General features: G+C 36.5%; 2 protein-coding genes across 2 annotated transcripts in view; both read right to left on the bottom strand.

The window, feature by feature from the left end:
- Positions 1 to 5,390, bottom strand: part of LOC128659267 (solute carrier family 22 member 13) — a 115,820-nt gene extending 110,430 nt beyond the window's left edge. The window contains exon 1 of the mRNA XM_053712943.1: positions 4,603 to 5,390. Within this exon, the coding sequence (XP_053568918.1) occupies positions 4,603 to 4,977 (375 nt within the window). The 5' untranslated portion in view covers positions 4,978 to 5,390. The remainder of the gene's footprint in view (positions 1 to 4,602) is intronic.
- An 8,409-nt stretch (positions 5,391 to 13,799) lies between these two features.
- The window catches only part of LOC128660134 (solute carrier family 22 member 13), a 93,052-nt gene continuing 86,106 nt past the window's right edge, over positions 13,800 to 20,745 (bottom strand). Inside the window, exons 10-11 of the mRNA XM_053713781.1 lie at positions 20,272 to 20,388; positions 13,800 to 14,355 (exon numbers count right to left, since the gene is read on the bottom strand). Coding sequence (XP_053569756.1) covers positions 20,295 to 20,388 — 94 coding nt within the window. The 3' untranslated portion in view covers positions 13,800 to 14,355; positions 20,272 to 20,294. The remainder of the gene's footprint in view (positions 14,356 to 20,271; positions 20,389 to 20,745) is intronic.

Here is a 20,745-nt window from a genome sequence, read left to right as displayed (position 1 = left end):
AGAAAGTCTTCCCCCTACTAGATTCGGTCCCAGATCGGGGGCCGCCCCTTCATGCTGTCTTTGTAGCAGCAGCTGGCATCGTGGATTGTTTACCTTTATTCCAAGCCTGGTTGGGTCTCCAGACTGACTTGGATTGAGCAAAATTCCCTTCCTGCTTTGTGGAGGAAGAGGAAGCAGAGGGTCCTCCTTTAAAATTTCGAAAGGAACGAAAATTATTTTGTTTACCCCTCATCTTAACAGACTTATCCTGAGGTAGCGCATGGCCTTTACCTCCCGTAATGTCAGAAATGATTTCCTTCAATTCAGGCCCGAGAAGGGTCTTACTTTTAAAGGGAATAGCTAAAAGCTTAGTTTTTGATGACACATCAGCAGACCAAGATCTGAGCCATAACGCTCTACGCGCTAAAATAGCAAATCCTGCATTTTTCGCCGCTAATTTAGCAATTTGAAAAGAGGCATCAGTAATAAAAGAATTAGCTAGCTTGAGAGCCTTAATTATATCCAAAATATCATCTAATGGAGTCTCAACCTTCAGAGACTCTTCTAGAGCCTCAAAACAAAAAGCTGCTGCAGTAGTTGGAACAATGCAAGCCGTAGGTTGTAACAGGAAACCCTGATGAACAAATAATTTCTTTAGAAGACCCTCTAACTTTTTATCCATAGGGTCTTTGAAAGCACAACTGTCCTCAATGGGTATAGTTGTATGCTTAGCCAGGGTAGATATAGCTCCCTCCACCTTAGGGACTGTTTGCCACGAGTCCCGAATGGTGTCTGATATGGGAAACATTTTCCTAAAATTAGGAGGGAGAGAAAACGGTATACCTGGATTATCCCATTCCTTTTTTATAATTTCCGAAATTCTTTTAGGAACCGGAAAAACATCAGTGTAAGTAGGCACCTCTAGATATTTGTCCATCTTACACAATTTCTCTGGTGGTATCACAATAGGGTGACAATCTTCTAGGGTCGCTAAAACCTCCCGACGTGGCAGGCGCAGGTGTTCAAGCTTAAATTTAAAGGACGTAACGTCCGAATCTGTATGAGGTAACACATTTCCGGAGTCTGAAATCTCTCCCTCAGACAGCAATTCCCTGACCCCCAAGTCAGAACACTGTGAAGGTACATCGGAAATAGCTAATAAAGCATCAGAGGATTCAGTATTCACATTAATACCTGACCTACTGCGTTTACCCTATAACACTTGTAATTTAGATAATACAGCTGTAAGGGTAGTTGACATAACTGCAGCCATCTCCTGCAGAGTAAATGAATTAGACGCAATAGAGGTACTTGGCGTCGCTTGTGTGGGCGTTAAAGGTTGTGACACTTGGGGAGAATTGGATGGCATATCCTGATTCTCTTCAGACTGAGAATCATCCTTAGGCACACTTTCTTGACCTAAAATATGGTCTTTACAATGTAAGGCCCTTTCAGTACAAAAGGTACATAATGTAAAAGGGGGTTCCACAATAGCTTCTAAGAACATAGAACAATGAGATTCCTCAATGTCAGACATGTTGAACAAACTAGTAATAACTACAAAAGTGGTTTAAACACTTTATTTATTGCTTTAAATACATTTTTGAAAAACGTGTACTGCGCCTTTAAGAAATAAAAAGTGAACAATTTTTCCAAAACTGCTTAAATAACGTTAATGTGTCTCCAAAATTAACTTAACCTTATTGGTATGTCCAAAAATTACTGCACCCCAGGGATAAGGGGAGAATAAGGCTCTAAAGTGACATATCATAGAAAATATCAGTCTACACAAAAAAAAAAAACCTGCACCTGCCCCCAGGGAACTTCGAAATGATTAGCCAACACTCCTGACCAGAGAAGCACTGTCCAGGAGCAACCAGAGTTACTGCTTGCTGCTTCTCTGTCAGAAGGAAGTGCGCATCTGAGCGTGTGAAAACAAGCTCCGCCCCTTATGGCCGATGTCAGAGTAGGACCAAACCCAACCGCATGGAGAAGCGGTTTTGCACACAAGTTAAGTGGTAAACTAAAACACCCCAAACACATCCCAGCAAGTCATGCTGGTTATATAATAAAAACACCAATCGTTTTACTGCCTCTATGCCTCTCCCAGAGTGTCATATCATGCCCTAATAATGTCACTTAGAAAAATAAAGACAAGGGACTCCAGTAACACCCCTCTGTATAACAGGTCTACTGCTTACCCCATTCCCTTACAGGGAAATAAATGCCAGCCAGTTCTGATATATCAAGTCTCCTCAGAAATAAAGGGCTGCACATACCTCAATGCTGCTTGTAGCATGAAACCATTCTCCACACTGAAGATGTCTCTTGTGTTACCTTCAGAAGTCTTGTGGGAACCAGCATGGATCTTAGTTACAGCTGATAAGATCATCAACCTCAGGGCAGAAATCTTCTTCCATATCCCCCTGAGGAACATAGTACTCACCGGTACCATTTAAAACAACAAATTTCTAGATTGAAGAAACTAAAACTAACACCTCACTTTACCATGTCTTCCTAGTATAACACAGGCAAAGAGAATGACTGGGGTGGAGGGGAAGGGAGGAGCTATATATACAGCTCTGCTGTGGTGCTCTTTGCCACTTCCTGTTAGCAGGAGGATAATATCCCACAAGTAAGGATGAAATCCGTGGACTCGCCGTATCTTGCAGAAGAAATACGTCTTTTTTTTAAACTTGTAATACAAATGCAACTCCACTTGCGCAAAAAGCTTAAAGGGACACTGTACCCAAATTTTTTCTTTTGTAATTCAGAAAGAGCATGGAATTTTAAGCAACTTTCTAATTTACTCCTATTATCAATTTTTCTTCGTTCTCTTGCTATCATTATTTGAAAACAAGGCATCTAAGCTTTTATTTGGTTTCAGTACTCTGGACATCACTTTTTTATTGGTGGATGAATTTATCCACCAATCAGCAAGGACAACCCAGGTTGTTCACCAAAAATGGGCCGGCATCTAAACTTACATTCTTGCATTTCAAATAAAGATTCCAAGAGAATGAAGAAAATTTGATAATAGGAGTAAATTAGAAAGTTGCTTAAAATTCCATGCTCAATCTGAATCACTGAAGAAATTTTTTGGGTACAGTGTCCCTTTAACTCTAGCAGAGTTTTCATGATCGCAAGAAAAAAAAAATACTGTGCCACTTATAATTTAGCCCTATTATCAATTTTTCTTCGTTCTCTTGCTATCATTATTTGAAAACAAGGCATCTAAGCTTTTATTTGGTTTCAGTACTCTGGACATCACTTTTTTATTGGTGGATGAATTTATCCACCAATCAGCAAGGACAACCCAGGTTGTTCACCAAAAATGGGCCGGCATCTAAACTTACATTCTTGCATTTCAAATAAAGATTCCAAGAGAATGAAGAAAATTTGATAATAGGAGTAAATTAGAAAGTTGCTTAAAATTCCATGCTCAATCTGAATCACTGAAGAAATTTTTTGGGTACAGTGTCCCTTTAACTCTAGCAGAGTTTTCATGATCGCAAGAAAAAAAAAATACTGTGCCACTTATAATTTAGCCCTTTGTGCTTAAAACCTCAATTGGAAGTTTATTCCATTAATCCACCACCCTTTCTGTAAAAAAAAAAATGCTTACTCACATTTCTCCTGGATCTGCTACCCTATAACTAAAGATTGTGACCCCTTGTTTTGGCATTTGTTTGTTTGTGGAATTATATGATAAAATATTCTTTTGCCAAAGAAAATAAATAGAACTTTGCTCCAGAAATGCAATCTGTTAAATGTTTGCATGATAAACAAAGTGCCTGAGAGTGAACAGTCACATAATACAGCCTAGAGAGCAATGGGTAACCACGTGTATCAGACAAATATAAGTGGTGGGATCTTGTACCTCCCAGAAAGGTGGAGATTTGTGTTTCTGTCTCTCCATGTTAAAGAGAGACAGCTGTTCAAAGACTCATGCTGCTAGCGTTAGCCAAAAACAAAGGCTCTTGTCCCTCCTATATTTAAGACTGAGATGTATATGTTTATATTCTCACTATTAGCTATTTGTTGTCCACACTTGTACAACGTCCAATTAGTTGGGGGTGAGGGGGCCACAAATATGTGAAAGAAACAAAACAGTAATGCAACTTATCGTAAATAGTAATTGTAACTTGTAAAATTGCAAAATAGTGTTGATAAGTAAGTGTGATTGCTATGAATAATTGGTACTGCAGCCATACCCAGCAACCTGAACAAAACATTAACTGAACCCAGATTTTGTTACAGAATAAAGCTAGTGTACTTGATTTTCATATGAGATTATGTAACAGGGAGGGAACTTGACAGATAGGCGGTTAGTTAATCTGAATAGATATTAAATTGCTGTCACACAATCTATAAAACATACAACTGATAGTCTTCTATAAACAAGATACTTGCTGAAAAGCTGCACAACAGTTTTATTAATGCAATATTTATTTGTCAAACAGTTCACTGACCTTTTATCATTTTGTATTTTGTTATTATTATGCAAATGTTAATGACATAAATATAATTTAACTACTTAAAGACAGTAACATATCTGGCATTGAGTCACTATACATAATGTATTACAGATAAAAGTTCACATTCAACAAAATCCTTACAAACCTCTGTAACCAGTGTTGACTCTTGCTCAGATGTATCGTACACCCATCCGTCCTGGCACTTTTCTGTTTTATTAAGTCCATGTTTTTCAATTGATTCAATATCCCAATCAACTGTTTCATACATCTCACATTGGCTGTATGATCCATCTGCATTCTGTGGAATAGTCAAGTTCAGTAGCTCTTCTTGAGTCAGATTTGGGCTTTTCGTGAGAATCCAACTGGTATTACAATAGTGTGGCACTGAAATTCCCATAAAAACCTGACCAAACATGTGGAAGGCATTGAGGAGACTTAAAAAGCAAAGCATAAAGACTACAAGCTTTTGATATCGCCCAAATTCACCGACATTTTTCAGCACTTCCCCAAAGTCAGTCATTGTGATCTGTTTCAGTGCTTAGCTGAAAGAGCTGATTCAAACAGTAGAAAATTAATGTTTAAACAAAATTCATGAGGAAGACCAAACCAAAGTCTAATATTCAGCTGTATATCTGGGATATAATTAACTTTTATTATTAAGTGAAAATGATGTAAGTAAGGCTACTGTTTAGACTGTTGTAATTATTATTATAGATTTTTCTGATCACAATACACTGAAATCTGTATTTGTAGAACAGCACATGTTCTTTGATCTAGCTATTTTTAGAGAGCAAGAAAAGTGCAGTATGAGTATTTTGGGTGTCATAAAATATAGGCACTTGATAAGATACATTGGCCTAGTTTCCATTAAGGTGGTAAAGTTTGGAAAATGATGGTAACATAAAATATCTCTATAGACTTTAATGGAGATAAATGTTTTTATCACACATTTCCACAATTTACCACCTCAATGGAAACTAGGCCTTAGTATCTCAACACATAGTCAGACTAGAAGAAAAAAAATGGAGATAAGGGAGCCATTTACCAATATTTTAGCTCTGTGTAGTAAAATCAAACTAGAGGTGCAGACCCTGTATAACTATTGCAAACTATTATAAATAGGGAAAAAATAAGGAGAAGTAGTCCTTATAAAAAGATAAGGAATTCAGCACTCTCATATACACATTTAAAGAGACAGAGATATAAATATCTCAAGGTATCAACCTAAGTATTAAGATAAATAGAGCTGAGTGTGGAGCCAGGTGGAAACCCAGAATAAAGACTTGACAACTAGCATGCTTGCAAGGCACTCATAATTTTATTATTTACAAAAAGCAACAAAATTCTTAGTAAAGGTCATGTGACCATAAAAGTAATTTGAAACAAAATTTAATAAAAAATATGAGCTAAAAAGCTAAGTGAGACGTCTCATAGGAAAATAAAGTGTCTAAAAAATGAGTGGCTAAATATAATAATGACAATGCAACACCTCTATTAGAGGACAACCCCAAAAGAAAGAGTAATATGAGGGTAATGTTGTCATAATAATATAATGAGGATCTATGCAATTCACATAAACATTGAGCCAGAATAATACAATCACAAGAATACTTTAGAATGCATATTTTTCAATTGGAGTGAAATATAAACACAGAAAAAAGCTTTGCACAATCATATGCAGCATACAACTATACCAAGTCTTAAAACACAACACCAAAATCAAAGGACAGTCCCAAAGTTAAGGGTCAATACTGTCATGATATAAATATAGGATCTATGTGTTTTAAAAATGGATATTGTATAGTAAATTTTGCATAACTTCTGACAAACAGGATATTAGTAAAGCAGCGGCATTTAGCATGAACACATCACAATTTAAAGGAAGTCCTTCCAAATCTGTTGTAAACAGGCATCCACTTGTATTGCGGGAGGAAAAAATTAAGTAAGTTTCCACTGCCTGTAAAGAACAACACAGTCAAAGCATGCACTCGCAGCCTCTGCGATGTAAATCAAGAACAGAATCCTTGGTGAGAAGCTGCAAATCCGGTGAATGTTCCTGTGTTGCACAAGATGCAAAACAAAGTAATAATTCACTCCAGCAAGCTGCAATTCTTTGAGGTGTAGTAGGAATTTCCAAAAGACAGGCGTCTCATCAAAGCAATCAGCTGTTGCAACTGCCTACACGTGTTTCATCCCAATGAGTAGCAGGGACTCCTCAGGGCTGATCTCATCAACCTAAACTCAGCCTTTTATAGGCCATATTGGGACACGCCTCTGGGAGTTTCAAAAAACAAAAAGTGTGTATATACAAAGTGACATTTCATATATAAAATATATTTACAAAATCATAATATTAATTCAAAATAAAAAACATGGTGCTCAGATGCACATGCAATTCGTTAAAATATAACTAAAAGCCGAAGTGAGAAAAATGAGAGCTCCCCCAACAATGCATTGGACACATAGGGAGGGTCAGCAAGTTACACCTAACAAAACAGTTTGTTATTTTTCTGATTCCTATAAAGGCTAAATAATAAGGAAAGGGATAAAGTATTCTAAGTCAGAAATTAAGTAAATTTAGAAACTTCTATTGTTAAAAGTTTCTTATAGAGACAAGAACGGGATCGAACCTGTGACCTCAAATCTACTATAAACTAAAAGTCAAATTAAACTAGTATTAACCCACTACTCTAAGCACTATAACCCAGTGATGTGCGGTGACTTCAGAGGCTGGTGAGGCAGTGTCTAGGAATCGGATACGCCTTCATTCTTTAGATATCCTTTGTTGAAGAAATAGCAATTGCACATGGGCGAGCCAATATCTATATGCAGCCACCATTCAGTATCTACTGAGCATATTTAGATATGATTTTCAACAAAGGATATCTTATTTTCTTCATTCTTTTGTTATCCTTTGTTGAAAAGCATATCTAAATATGCTCAGAAGCTACTGAGCATATTTAGATATGAATTTCAACAAAGGATATCTGATTTCCTTCATTCTTTTGATATCCTTTGTTGAAAAGCATATCTAAATATGCTCAGTAGCTAATGAGCATATTTAGATATGATTTTCAACAAAGGATATCAAAAGAATGAAGAAAACCAGATATCCTTTGTTGAAATTCATATCTAAATATGCTCAGTAGCTACTGAGCATAATTAGATATGCTTTTCAACAAAGGATATAAAAAGAATGAAGAAAACCAGATATCCTTTGTTGAAAATCATATCTAAATATGCTCAGTAGCCCCCGAGCATATTTAGATATGCTTTTCAACAAAGGATATCAAAAGAATGAAGAAAACCAGATATCCTTTTTTGAAATTCATATCTAAATAAGCTCAGTAGCTTCTGAGCATATTTAGATATGCTTTTCAACAAAGGATATCAAAAGAATGAAAAAAATCAGATATTAGATGTAAATTGGAAAGTTATTTAAAATTGCATGCTCTTTCTAAATCATGAAAGAAAACATATGGGTTTCATCTCCCTTTCAATGGTGTCTTGGAAAACTGGTCAACTTAGTAAAGATCTGTTTTTAGTCTAAAGGATTGTAACAGAAACTTTTACATTAAATAAACCTATGGACTTTAAAAAACTGGACAAATAAATAACTAGTATCAATAATTTCCACTACATATTGCCTATTATTTAAATACACCTCTCCTCATTTACATCTTGCCTTCCCTAGGATAGAACAAAAAATTGACTTGCAAATTTTTGGATATGGACAGTTGGACACCATTGATAATTGGGGGTATTTCAGTAATTATTGGGGTTCTTAGCAGCCCCAAGATCCCTCTTGAGCTGACTCAATAGGTGAGAGGTTACATAAAATGGGTGACTTGATTTAATAATAATTATTACTAGTAAATAACCAAAAACAGGCTACAGCTTTTATAGTGACTGAGCCTGCTGGGGCCCTGGGCCAATCTTTTATTTTATTTTAAGCGGCACTAAGTTGAAGTTAGATAACTTGAGTTGAACTTGATATACATTTATTACAACGAACTTGCAGCCTCGCTGCCTCTATAGTCAAGGGAAGTGACTTGACTATTTTGGCAGCGAGGCTGCAAGTTCGTTGTAATAAATGTATATCACGTTTAACTCAAGTTATCTAACTTCAACTTAGTGCCGCCTAAAATAAAAGAAAAGATTGGCCCAGGGCCCCAGCAGGCTCAGTCACTATAAAAGCTGTAGCCTGTTTTTTTTAAGTCATCAACACAATCACATTGAACACAACAACAGTCAACTTAGTTAGTTACAAGTAAAGTACTAACTACAGTCTGTCTCACACTGCCGCCAGGCTGAGGCCCGCCACCGCCACGGACACCTACCTAAAAAGATGCGCCAAATATAGATAACAACTAACAAGTAGTCTTCTACGCTCCGGTTGCTGACTGTTAACGGTCGTTCAGTAGTAGTAAGAGAGAGCAGAGTGCAGACTCAAGTAACACAGCACTAAGGCTAAGCACTTTGATCGATCGACTGACACCCTGACCCACCACGTCTGACTCTAGTCTGCGTTGAGCTGCTCTGACACGTGACCGCACGTGACACGCGGAAGGATCTATTTCATTCCCGCCCGGCACTCAGAGACAGCCAGCCCCAGTCAGATTCAGACGAGTTCTGAATTCTGAATCTGATTGGCTGAGACTAGTGAGACTGAGAGGCGGCCAGGACGGAGGCTAGCCTCCTGTGGAAGCGTATGGGGTGCATTGGAGAGCACTGCATTAGCACCTTTTCTCCTCTTGGTGGCAGTCTCTAAGCGTCCCATACACTTCCACAGTAGTCAATACATTCATATTGCGCAATGCAAGGACAGCCGGCTGTCCTTGTCTTGCGCAATATGAATGTATTGATGTAATAAGTATATTACGGTTTATTTATATAATAATTAATACAATTTACAGTGTTGACACAAACAGAATCCTGATTTTGGTGGAGGGGTGGGAGGGTCACCTTATTTTATAAAAAAAAAAAATATGAAAAAAAAAAAATCTAATTTTTTTATTTTTTAATTTTAAATAAAGGCTGTTATTACATAGATTGGCATGGGGAGGCACTGCCTCACATGCCTCCTGTGACTGCACGTCACTGCTATAACCTATATATGATGAAGATCTAACAATTATAGATCTACAACCTTTAAAGTTAAATTATTGTCCCAATGTATAACAACTGCATTTAAGTATTCTTAAAAATATTATTAACAGCCGAAAATTTGGAGCTAAACTAGTTATACTGATAGCAAAACAAAGTCATATTAGTTCAATGGCTAATTTATATTGAACATAAGGGATAGAACCCAGGGTCTAAAGGGTCTATATATCTTAATAACTTAGAAGAACCACAGTCCTAATCCACTAGCCTAAAACCAGTTTCCTTCTGGAGAAGACATTTGTCCTGATCACCTCCTCTCTTATGTGACAAACCAGTATCAATTCCTCTGTGCTACAGTACTGTCTCTCTAGTAAATGTTAGTTGGAGTTTCCCCCCTTCAGTATCCAATGCACCAGAGGACAAGCTCTCACTCAATTCCGCCTCCCATTGTTCATCATTCAGCACATATGCCATAATTAGAGCTCTCAAGAATGTATTCTAAGAAATCCACTAGCAGAAACCACACTTGTGCTCTAAAAGTAAAATTTAAAGGGACAATCCAATCCCAAATGACCTCAGAAAGAGATAACTATGAGAAAGAAAACCTCATATGTAATTTGCACTCTATAAGAGTTAAGGGAGCCATTTACCAATATTTTAGCTCTGTGTAGTAAAATCAAACTAGAGGCGCAGACCCTATATAACTATTGCAAACTATTATAAATAGGGAGAAAATAAGGAGAAGTAGTCCTTATAAAAAGATAAAGAATTCAGCACTCTCATATACACATTTAAAGAGACAGAGATATAAATATCTCAAGGTATCAACCTAAGTATTAAGATAAATAGAGCTGAGTGTGGAGCCAGGTGGAAACCCAGAATAAAGACTTGACAACTAGCATGCTTGCAAGGCACTCATAATTTTATTATTTACAAAAAGCAACAAAATTCTTAGTAAAGGTCATGTGACCATAAAAGTAATTTGAAACAAAATTTAATAAAAAATATGAGCTAAAAAGCTAAGTGAGACGTCTCATAGGAAAATAAAGTGTCTAAAAAATGAGTGGCTAAATATAATAGTGACAATGCAACACCTCTATTAGAGGACAACCCCAAAAGAAAGAGTAATATGAGGGTAATGTTGTCATAATAATATAATGAGGATCTATGCAATTCACATAAACATTGAGCCAGAATAAAACAATCACAAGAATACTTTAGAATGCATATTTTCCAATTGGAGTGAAATATAAACACAGGAAAAAGCTTTGCACAATCATATGCAAAGCTGTTAATAATATTTTTAAGAATACTTAAATGCAGTTGTTATACATTGGGACAATAATGTAACTTTAAAGGTTGTAGATCTATAATTGTTAGATCTTCATCACATATAGGTTATAGTGCTTAGAGTAGTGGGTTAATACTAGTTTAATTTGACTTTTAGTTGATAGTAGATTTGAGGTCACAGGTTCGATCCCGTTCTTGTCTCTATAAGAAACTTTTAACAATAGAAGTTTCTAAATTTACTTAATTTCTGACTTAGAATACTTTATCCCTTTCCTTATTATTTAGCCTTTATAGGAATCAGAAAAATAACAAACTGTTTTGTTAGGTGTAACTTGCTGACCCTCCCTATGTGTCCAATGCATCATTGGGGGAGCTCTCATTTTTCTCAATTCGGCTTTTAGTTATATTTTAACAAATTGCATGCGCATCTGAGCACCATGTTTTTTATTTTGAATTAATATTATTATTTTGTAAATATATTTTATATATGAAATGTCACTTTGTATATACACACTTTTTGTTTTTTGAAACTCCCAGAAGCGTGTCCCAATATGGCCTATAAAAGGCTGAGTTTAGGTTGATGAGATCAGCCCTGAGGAGTCCCTGCTACTCATTAGGATGAAACACGTGTAGGCAGTTGCAACAGCTGATTGCTTTGATGAGACGCCTGTCTTTTGGAAATTCCTACTACACCTCAAAGAATTGCAGCTTGCTGGAGTGAATTATTACTTTGTTTTGCATCTTGTGCAACACAGGAACATTCACCGGATTTGCAGCTTCTCACCAAGGATTCTGTTCTTGATTTACATCGCAAAGGCTGCGAGTGCATGCTTTGACTGTGTTGTTCTTTACAGGCAGTGGAAACTTACTTCATTTTTTCCTCCCGCAATACAAGTGGATGCCTGTTTACAACAGATTTGGAAGGACTTCCTTTAAATTGTGATGTGTTCATGCTAAATGCTGCTGCTTTACTAATATCCTGTTTGTCAGAAGTTATGCAAAATTTACTATACAATATCCATCTTTAAAACACATAGATCCTATATTTATATCATGACAGTATTGACCCTTAACTTTGGGACTGTCCTCTGATTTTGGTGTTGTGTTTTAAGACTTGGTATAGTTGTATGCTGCATATGATTGTGCAAAGCTTTTTCCTGTGTTTATATTTCACTCCAATTGGAAAATATGCATTCTAAAGTATTCTTGTGATTGTATTATTCTGGCTCAATGTTTATGTGAATTGCATAGATCCTCATTATATTATTATGACAACATTACCCTCATATTACTCTTTCTTTTGGGGTTGTCCTCTAATAGAGGTGTTGCATTGTCACTATTATATTTAGCCACTCATTTTTAGACACTTTATTTTCCTATGAGACGTCTCACTTAGCTTTTTAGCTCATATTTTTGATTAAATTTTGTTTCAAATTACTTTTATGGTCACATGACCTTTACTAAGAATTTTGTTGCTTTTTGTAAATAATAAAATTATGAGTGCCTTGCAAGCATGCTAGTTGTCAAGTCTTTATTCTGGGTTTCCACCTGGCTCCACACTCAGCTCTATTTATCTTAATACTTAGGTTGATACCTTGAGATATTTATATCTCTGTATCTTTAAATGTGTATATGAGAGTGCTGAATTCCTTATCTTTTTATAAGGACTACTTCTCCTTATTTTCTCCCTATTTATAATAGTTTGACATAGTCAGACTAGCCCCAACACTAAACTGTGACTCGTGGACTGATTCTAATTCAGCCCACATGGGGAATTTTACTATTAAGACCAGCACAACTTTAAAGAGATAGGAAGTTCAAAATTGAAATGTACAAGGATACATTTCAATGTTAAATAGAAGCATTTTTGCAAAAACGCTTCTAATAACAGTTATTACTGGTTTTCATTGGCATATGCACATATGCTGTGAGGGCCCATGCACTAGTATTCAAGTTCAGAGAGCTGGCAGTGGTGTGTATTGTGTCTGTGATGACTAAATATATGTCAAACAAGTCACTGCTGACTCTCTGAGAAGGTGAGCTTGAATACTGGCGAACGGCCCTCAAACGATATGTGTGTATGCCACAGTAATAACGTTTACTAGAAGCATTTTTGCTAATGGAATATATACATTGCAAAAATGCAGCTACTTAAAACTGAAATGTACTTATGCATATTTCAACGTTTACCTTTCTATCCCTTTAAATACCTTCTAAATGGGTAGATGGCTAAACAGTGTATGGTCATATGATAATAATCAGACTAAGGTTTCACTTTTATTATAAAAGAAAAGGTGATTTTATACAGGTATTTGTTTGCAGCTGTGTATCTGTGTGAGGTGAATCTGTGGCCTCAGCATAAATTTACATTTTTTTCTTTGGTATTCTCACTAAACACTGTAGCATGGGTGTCACCTATCAGTGTTGTGCTTAGTAAGGCATTTAAAAGAGACATGAAATTCAAAATGAATCTTTTATGAGACTTCAATGGTACTTGTCATATAGGGTCCAATGATCTAAAGGTCTACGCTCTGGCGAGATTGAGACGTTGTACTGTGAACTTTCTGTGCTTCATATTTCTGTCGAGTAAGACTCTAATCTACCATTATATTTGTGTACAATGTGGTTACAACTTCATTACAATGAGTCATCTTTAATGAGAAGCAGTTGTTACCACTCTGACTGGAGTAGTCTTTACATGGGTGCTTGACCTGACTGGCTAACCTAAGATGAACGTTTAGTTAAAAAGAATAGAAAGCTAATGAGTACTTATAATATATTTTGTATCATTTAGGAAATTCCCTGCACTTCCAACTTTTCTTTAAAATATTAACTATTGAAAAAGAAAAAAAAGAAAAAGTTCCTGGTGTTCCCCTATTTCTGCTACAGAAGCAAAAAATTAGAAACGCCTGGTGATCACTGTATAAGAACACAGACAAATAGATGGAGATTTCAGTATAGTTTAATTTCAGATTATCTTGGTTCACTGTAGTAGCACTCACCATTGAAGGTTTTCCATCAGATCAAAAGCAAACAGAGATATTAAGGTAAATAGTTGCAACTGAATCCTCCATTTATAGGTTTTTGGCATTTGCTGCTTTTGTCCATTAGTGCAGGTCTTTAGTTATTAGTTTAATTATTTTGCAAAGAAAACATGTCTTATGTTTCATTGTTAACCTCTACTTTAACCTATTGTTATTGTAAATATCCAGGAAAGCAGTAAGGAGTCATGTCTGGTCAGGCAACATTATCCAACAGTGACATGAAACTTCTGTTGATCTGCCCAGCAGCCTAATATTTATGCACCTTTATTACACAGACAGACATTATAAGCAAAGTTAATGCAAAATACAATAGTTATTGCTGTATTCTAGTGTAGTGAGGTACATAGATAGCTGCACCTATTTCTGCATCTCTGATTTTTTTATCCTAAAGTATCCTTTTCTTCTTGTGCTTCTATACATTAGTTTAATATTCTTAAGGTGTTCATTCACATGTTTTCCTGTTAAAGAGATAAGAAATTCAAATTAATTAAATGATTCAGATAGAGCATATCAGTTTAAATAACTTTCTAATTTACTTCTTATCTAATTAGCTTCCTTCTCTTGGTATCCTTAATTTTAAAAAAAGCATACCTAGGTATGCTGAGGAACAGCAGTGCACTTCTGGAAGCTAGCTGCTTATTTGTGGCTGCACATATATACCTATTGCTATTGGCTCATCCAGTGCATTCAGCTAGCTCTAGGTAGTGCATTGTTGCTCCTTCGACAGAGGATACCAAGAGAATGAAGAAAATGTAATAGAATTAATTGGAAAGTTGTTTAAAATTGTATAGCTGCCAATATAAAAAAGATATGCAGACTTCATCCAGGTGCAATTAAAAGTCCAATATTTATTGTATCCAAAGTGCAAACAACATTTTCAAGTATATGTCATGCTAACAAATGATCTGACGCGTTTCTTGTGCCACCAGGAACACTTCCTCAGAGATCACAAATAGTTTTACAAGCTGCCTTATAAAGGAGAGGGATTAACCAATCATGCAATAGAGCTTCCTTTTGTTAGAAGGTTTATAATTCACCTGTTGGTTTAACCCTTAAGATAAAATTGTCTCAAAATGATAATTAGTCAATCTCTCTCTCTCCATATATTTTTAAAACAAGATAATAGTAGAACAACTTTATATACATGTTGAATAACATTATTTCATATTTACAATACAAGATGTTTGGGCATTTTAATATTAATATCCTATTGTTTTATTTAACAATCAATCTTTATTATTTGTTAGGATCATTTTTATTTTCATTTACAATCCTGTCTTATTCATTGTATAAATGCTTCAATGCTTAGTCAAATATTTGAAAACGGAAGACAATCTCCAATGTTCAATTACTTTAATACTTGTTTAATCACCTATTTAAGAAGAGAGCAAGAGAAAAAGTATGCTCAATCTAAAAACAAATATGATATTTATGGTGATTATCATAATGATTTCCTAAAACAAAGGCCATCTAGTTAAGCCAGTAATCTATGAAGGTATTTATTTATAAAAATACCTATATTTAAGGATGTTTGCAGGGCTTGAGAACGGTAGGAATAAAAATTGCTTTATAATTGCCCGAGGAACAAGGCTCTCAAAATTCCCAGTGCATTCTCCAGAACTAAAGAAGCACAGCAGCTGCTACAGACAGACTTCTGGTAATCATTTTATAACAGACATCACAAGATCACATCTGGCTATATATATATATATATATATATATATATATATATATACATATACAGGTGGCCCTCATTTTACAACGGTTCAATTTACACCATTTCAGAATAACAACCTTTTTTTCCAGTCATGTGACTGCTATTGAAAAAGCATTGAGAAGCAGTGCATTTATTAAAATAGGCAGTAGGTGGAGCTGTCCGCTTGTGTTGCAGCAAAGCCAAGCAAGCTGAAATTAATCAGTTTAACCAGACCTGAGCTATCGAGCAGATTTCAAAGGAACAAGATCTTCCTGTCTATAAATCAGTCCAGATTGGAATGCATAGAAAGAACTGTTTGCAGAAAAATGCAAGTGAAGTCTGTGTTGTGTGATTATTTTATTAGGTTTATAATGCTGTTTAGCAAATGTTGTTGTTTATTTAACTTAGTTTCATTATATATTCTGTGTTGTGAGATTATTTTATTAGGTTTATAATGCTGTTTAGCATTTAAAGTCTTCATTTCAAAGCTTTAAAAATAATGTATTAGGTGTTACTTATGACAATTTTGAGAGGGGCCTGGAACTCCCTCACTTCCAATTGACTTACATTATAAACTGGGTTTCAATTTACAACGGTTTCGATTTACAACCATTCCTTCTGGAACCTAACCCCGGCATAAACGGAGGGCTACCTGTATATATATATATATATGTATGTGTGTGTGTGTATAAATAAATAAAGTAAAACAATATATATATATATATATATATATATATATACATACTTTATATATACATATATATGTGTGTGTGACATATCATATTAGAGTATGGGGTAGTGGGTTAAGTGAGAGATGGTGAATTTTAGAACTATATATATATATATATATATATATATATATATATATATATATATATATACAGTCATGGCCAAAAATATTGGAACCCTTGCATTTCTGTCAGATAATGCACCACTTCGCCCAGAAAATTGTTGCAATTACAAATGTTTAGGCATTCTCATGTTTATTTCTTGTGTTTGTATTGGTATGACACAAAAAAAGTGTAGAAAAGAAAGCCAAATCTGACACATTCTACGCAAAACTACAAAAATGGACTGGAGAAAATTATTGGCACCTTCTCAAAATTGTAAGAAATAATTGCATTCCAAGTTTGTGATGCTCCTGTAGTTTGTAATTATACTCACCTGTATCAATTAACAGGTGCTGACAATATAGAAATCACACCGGCAACCAGTTTAAATGGTGAAAATTGACTCAACCTTTTTTATTGTGTGTCTCTGTGCCACACTGAGCATGGAGAAGAGAAAGATCAGCAAATAATTGGTAGTTGGTCTTTGATTACGGCACAACAGTTCAGTCGAAACACGTAAGACCGCTACGTCTGGCACATATTTTTTGTATTGTTTTATTTAAGCAAATAAAGAAAACTACTTTTACAGCAAAGAACCGCTTTTCAACGTTTGTTCATAGCAGCAAATAATTGTCTGAGGATTTGAGAACAAAAATTGTGGAAAAGCATGGATAATCTCCAGAGATCTTAATGTTCCTGTGTCCACTGTGCGCAACATTGTCAAGAAGTTTACAGCCCATGGCACTGTAGCTAATCTCCCTAAACATGGACGAAAAAGAAAAATGTATCAAAGATTGCAACAAAGGATTGTTCGAATGGTGGATAAAGAGCCTCGATCAACTTCCCTTAGCCCCGCCCCCTTAATGAATCATTTAGTCCTGCCCCCTGAATGGATCCCTTAGCCTCACCCACTGGCTGGATCCCTAAGCCACACCCACGATCCGGTCTCGTACCCCCACCCAGGACTCATATGCACACAGCAGCATAGAGCCCTGTCACACTCTCTGCCCACCAGCCAATGAGGAGGTATGTTGCGTGTATTACTCCTCCCATCCACCACACAAGGATCTGAAGCTTAAGGAGTTCACCTTCGGAAGGATCATGGATGGTAATGGTAAGTAAAAGTTTTTTTGTTTCTTTTGTATCTGAAGGCTAATGTATAATCACTGGACTTCACTGGGGGGCATCATTTTATTGCAGGGGAAATAGGGCATCATTTTATTGAAGGGGGCATAATTTTATTGCAGGTGGGCTGGGGGCAGATCACTTTATTGCAGGGACATAATTTTATTGCAGGGGTCAATTTTTGATGGGGTCATTTTTTTGATGGGGTCTGGGGGTATCATTTTATTGCTATTGGCATCATTTTATAGCAGGGGCATCATTTTATTGTTGGGGCATCATTTTATTGCAGGGGGGCTGGGGGCATCATTTTATTGCTGGGGGACTCATTTTATTGCAGGGGTGCTGGGGGCATCATTTTATTGCAGGGGTGCTGGGGGCATCATTTTATTGCAGGGGTGCTGGGGCATTATTTTATTGCAGCAGGGGGGCTGGGGGCATCATATTATTGCTGGGGGCATCATTTTATTGAAGGGGTGCTGGGGGCATCATTTTATTGCAGGGGGGATGGGGGGATTATTTTATTGCAGGGGGCTGGGGGCATTATTTATTGCTGGGGGCATCATTTTATTGCTGGGGTCATCATTTTATTGCAGGAGGGCTGGGGGCATCATTTTATTGCAGCGGGGCATCATTCTATTGCAGGGGGCTGAGGGCATTATTTTATTGCAGGGGTGCTGGGGGCATTATTTTATTGCAGAGGGTTGGGACATCTTTTTATTGCTAGGGGCATCATTTTATTGCTGGGGGGCATCATTTTATTGCAGGGGGCTGGGGGCATCATTTTATTGCAGAGGGGCTGTGGCATAATTTTATTGCAGGGGGGCTGGGGGCGTCATTTTATTGCTGGGGCATAATTTTATTGCAGGGGGATGGGGGCATCATTGTATTGCAGGGGGGATGGGGCATCATTTTATTGCTGGGAGTATCATTTTTTTGCAGGGGGGCTGGGGTTATAATTTATTACAGGGGGGCTGGGTGCATCATTTTATTGAAGGGGCATTATTTTATTGCAAGGGGCTGGGAGTATAATTTATTATAGGGGGGCTGGGTGCATCATTTATTGCAGGGGGCTGGGGGCATAATTATATTGCAGGGGGGCTGGGGGAATCATTTATTGCTGGGGGCATAATTTATTACAGGGGGGCTGGAGGCATAATTAATTACAGGGGGATGGAGGCATAATTAATTACAGGGAACTGGAGGCATAATTTATTACAGGGGGGCTGGAGGCATAATGTATTACAGAGGGGCTGGAGGCATAATGTATTACAGGGGGCTGGAGGCATACATTATTACAGGGGGCTGGGGCATAATTTATTGAAGGAGGGTTGGGGGCATCATTTATTGAAGGGGGCTGGGGGCATCATTTATTACATGGAGCTGGGGGCATGATTTATTACAGGGGGTATAATTTATTACAAGGGGACTGGGGGTATAATGTATTGAAGGGGGCTGTGGGGGCATATACATACTCCTCGCTTATACAGTGTAGCATGCACAGTGTATAGATTCTGATAACCATTATATAGTTTACATTAAAGTTCCATTTTAAACAGCCTTATTTTATTTATTATATGCTATGTGTTTCACTTGCTCTGTTGTTTTCAATATTAAATATTGGATTTCAAAGTGGCGCAGTTGCTGTTTCTGGGGCCTCTGGGTTGTACCTGACAGCTGGACCAAAAGTTGCCAGTCCTCCACCATATGGTCATTTAAAATATTGGTGTGGGCTGCTCTGCCTTAAAATGCCTGGACCTATTTTCGGCCCTGGCTTCAGGCACTGGATGTCTTGACTGTGTGTATGGCATTATGAAATCTGAAGACCACCAAAGAATTCTGTGGTGCAATGTAGCGCCCAGTGTCAGAAAGTTGAGTGTCCGTCAGAGGTCAGGGGTCTTACAGAAGAACAATGACCAAAAGCACACATCAAAAAGCACCCAGAAATGGTTTAAGACAAAGCACTGGAGGGTAATGAACTGGCCAGCAATGAGTCCAGATCTCATTCCCATAGAGCACCTGTGGAGAGATCTCAAAACAGCAGTTGGGAAAAGGAACCCTTCAAATCTGAGAGACCTGCAGCATTTGGCGGAAAAAGAGTGGTCCAAAATTCCAGTAGAGAGATGTAAAAAAAACTCACTGATGGTTACAGAAAGCGATTGATTTCAGTTATTTTTTCCAAGGGGTATGCTACCAAATATTAAATTGAGGGTGCCAATCATTTTGTCCAGTCCAGTTTTAGAGTTTTGCATGGAATGTGTCAAATTTGGCTTTTTTTTTCTCCACTTTTTTTGTGTCATCCCATTACAAACAACAGAAATAAACATGAGAATGCCTAAACATTTGTAATTGCAACAATTTTCTGGGCAAAGTGGTGCATTATCTGACAGAAATGCAGGGGTGCCAATATTTCTGGCAATGACTGTATGTATGTATGTATATATATATATATATATATATATATATATATATATATATATATATATATATATATATATATATATATATATATATATATATATAGCAGTGTATATGTCTGTTATAACATGATCTGTAATTTATTTTTTAAATAATTTGTATTTGAGGTAGACATTTAATTTGGCCTTAAATACTGCAGAAAAAGAGCATCTATATTTAGCTGTTCTTTACAAACCATGAAACAGAATATCTTAAAACCAACTTGATGCTTTTTATTTTTCATGTGACACTGTCTCAATTCATCCAACCTTTAATTTATCCTCTATGCAGACTATAGACGAGTGCTTTTCTTGTCCTTTGTGTCCAGTTCATGACCATATCCATTTTCATTTATCGAGCAGTCTTTTGGAATGTCACTTTGATTACTGAAGAAAATAAAAAATAAGTGATTAATAAAGGCAGCATATTTAAGCACTTTGAAGATAATTTGTCTCAGATGTTTGCAGTGCTATGTAATGTTATTATATATTGATTACTTTCTAGGTTTGCAAATGCTCAAATATTTGTTTTTCTCCTGTTATTTAATTTTTTAATGAAAAAACATAATTTATTCTTACCTGATAAATTTTTATTTATTGACACGGTGAGTCCACGGATCATCTTAATTACTGTTGGGATATCACTCCTGACCAGCAGGAGGAGACAAAGAGCACCACAGCAAAAGCTGTTAAATACCACTCCCCCTACCCACAATCCCCAGTCATTCGACCGAAGGGAAAGGA

Source organism: Bombina bombina, chromosome 5 (genome assembly GCF_027579735.1).
Source record: "Bombina bombina isolate aBomBom1 chromosome 5, aBomBom1.pri, whole genome shotgun sequence".
NCBI lineage: Eukaryota > Metazoa > Chordata > Amphibia > Anura > Bombinatoridae > Bombina > Bombina bombina.
This window is presented reverse-complemented; position numbering and strand designations above follow the sequence as displayed.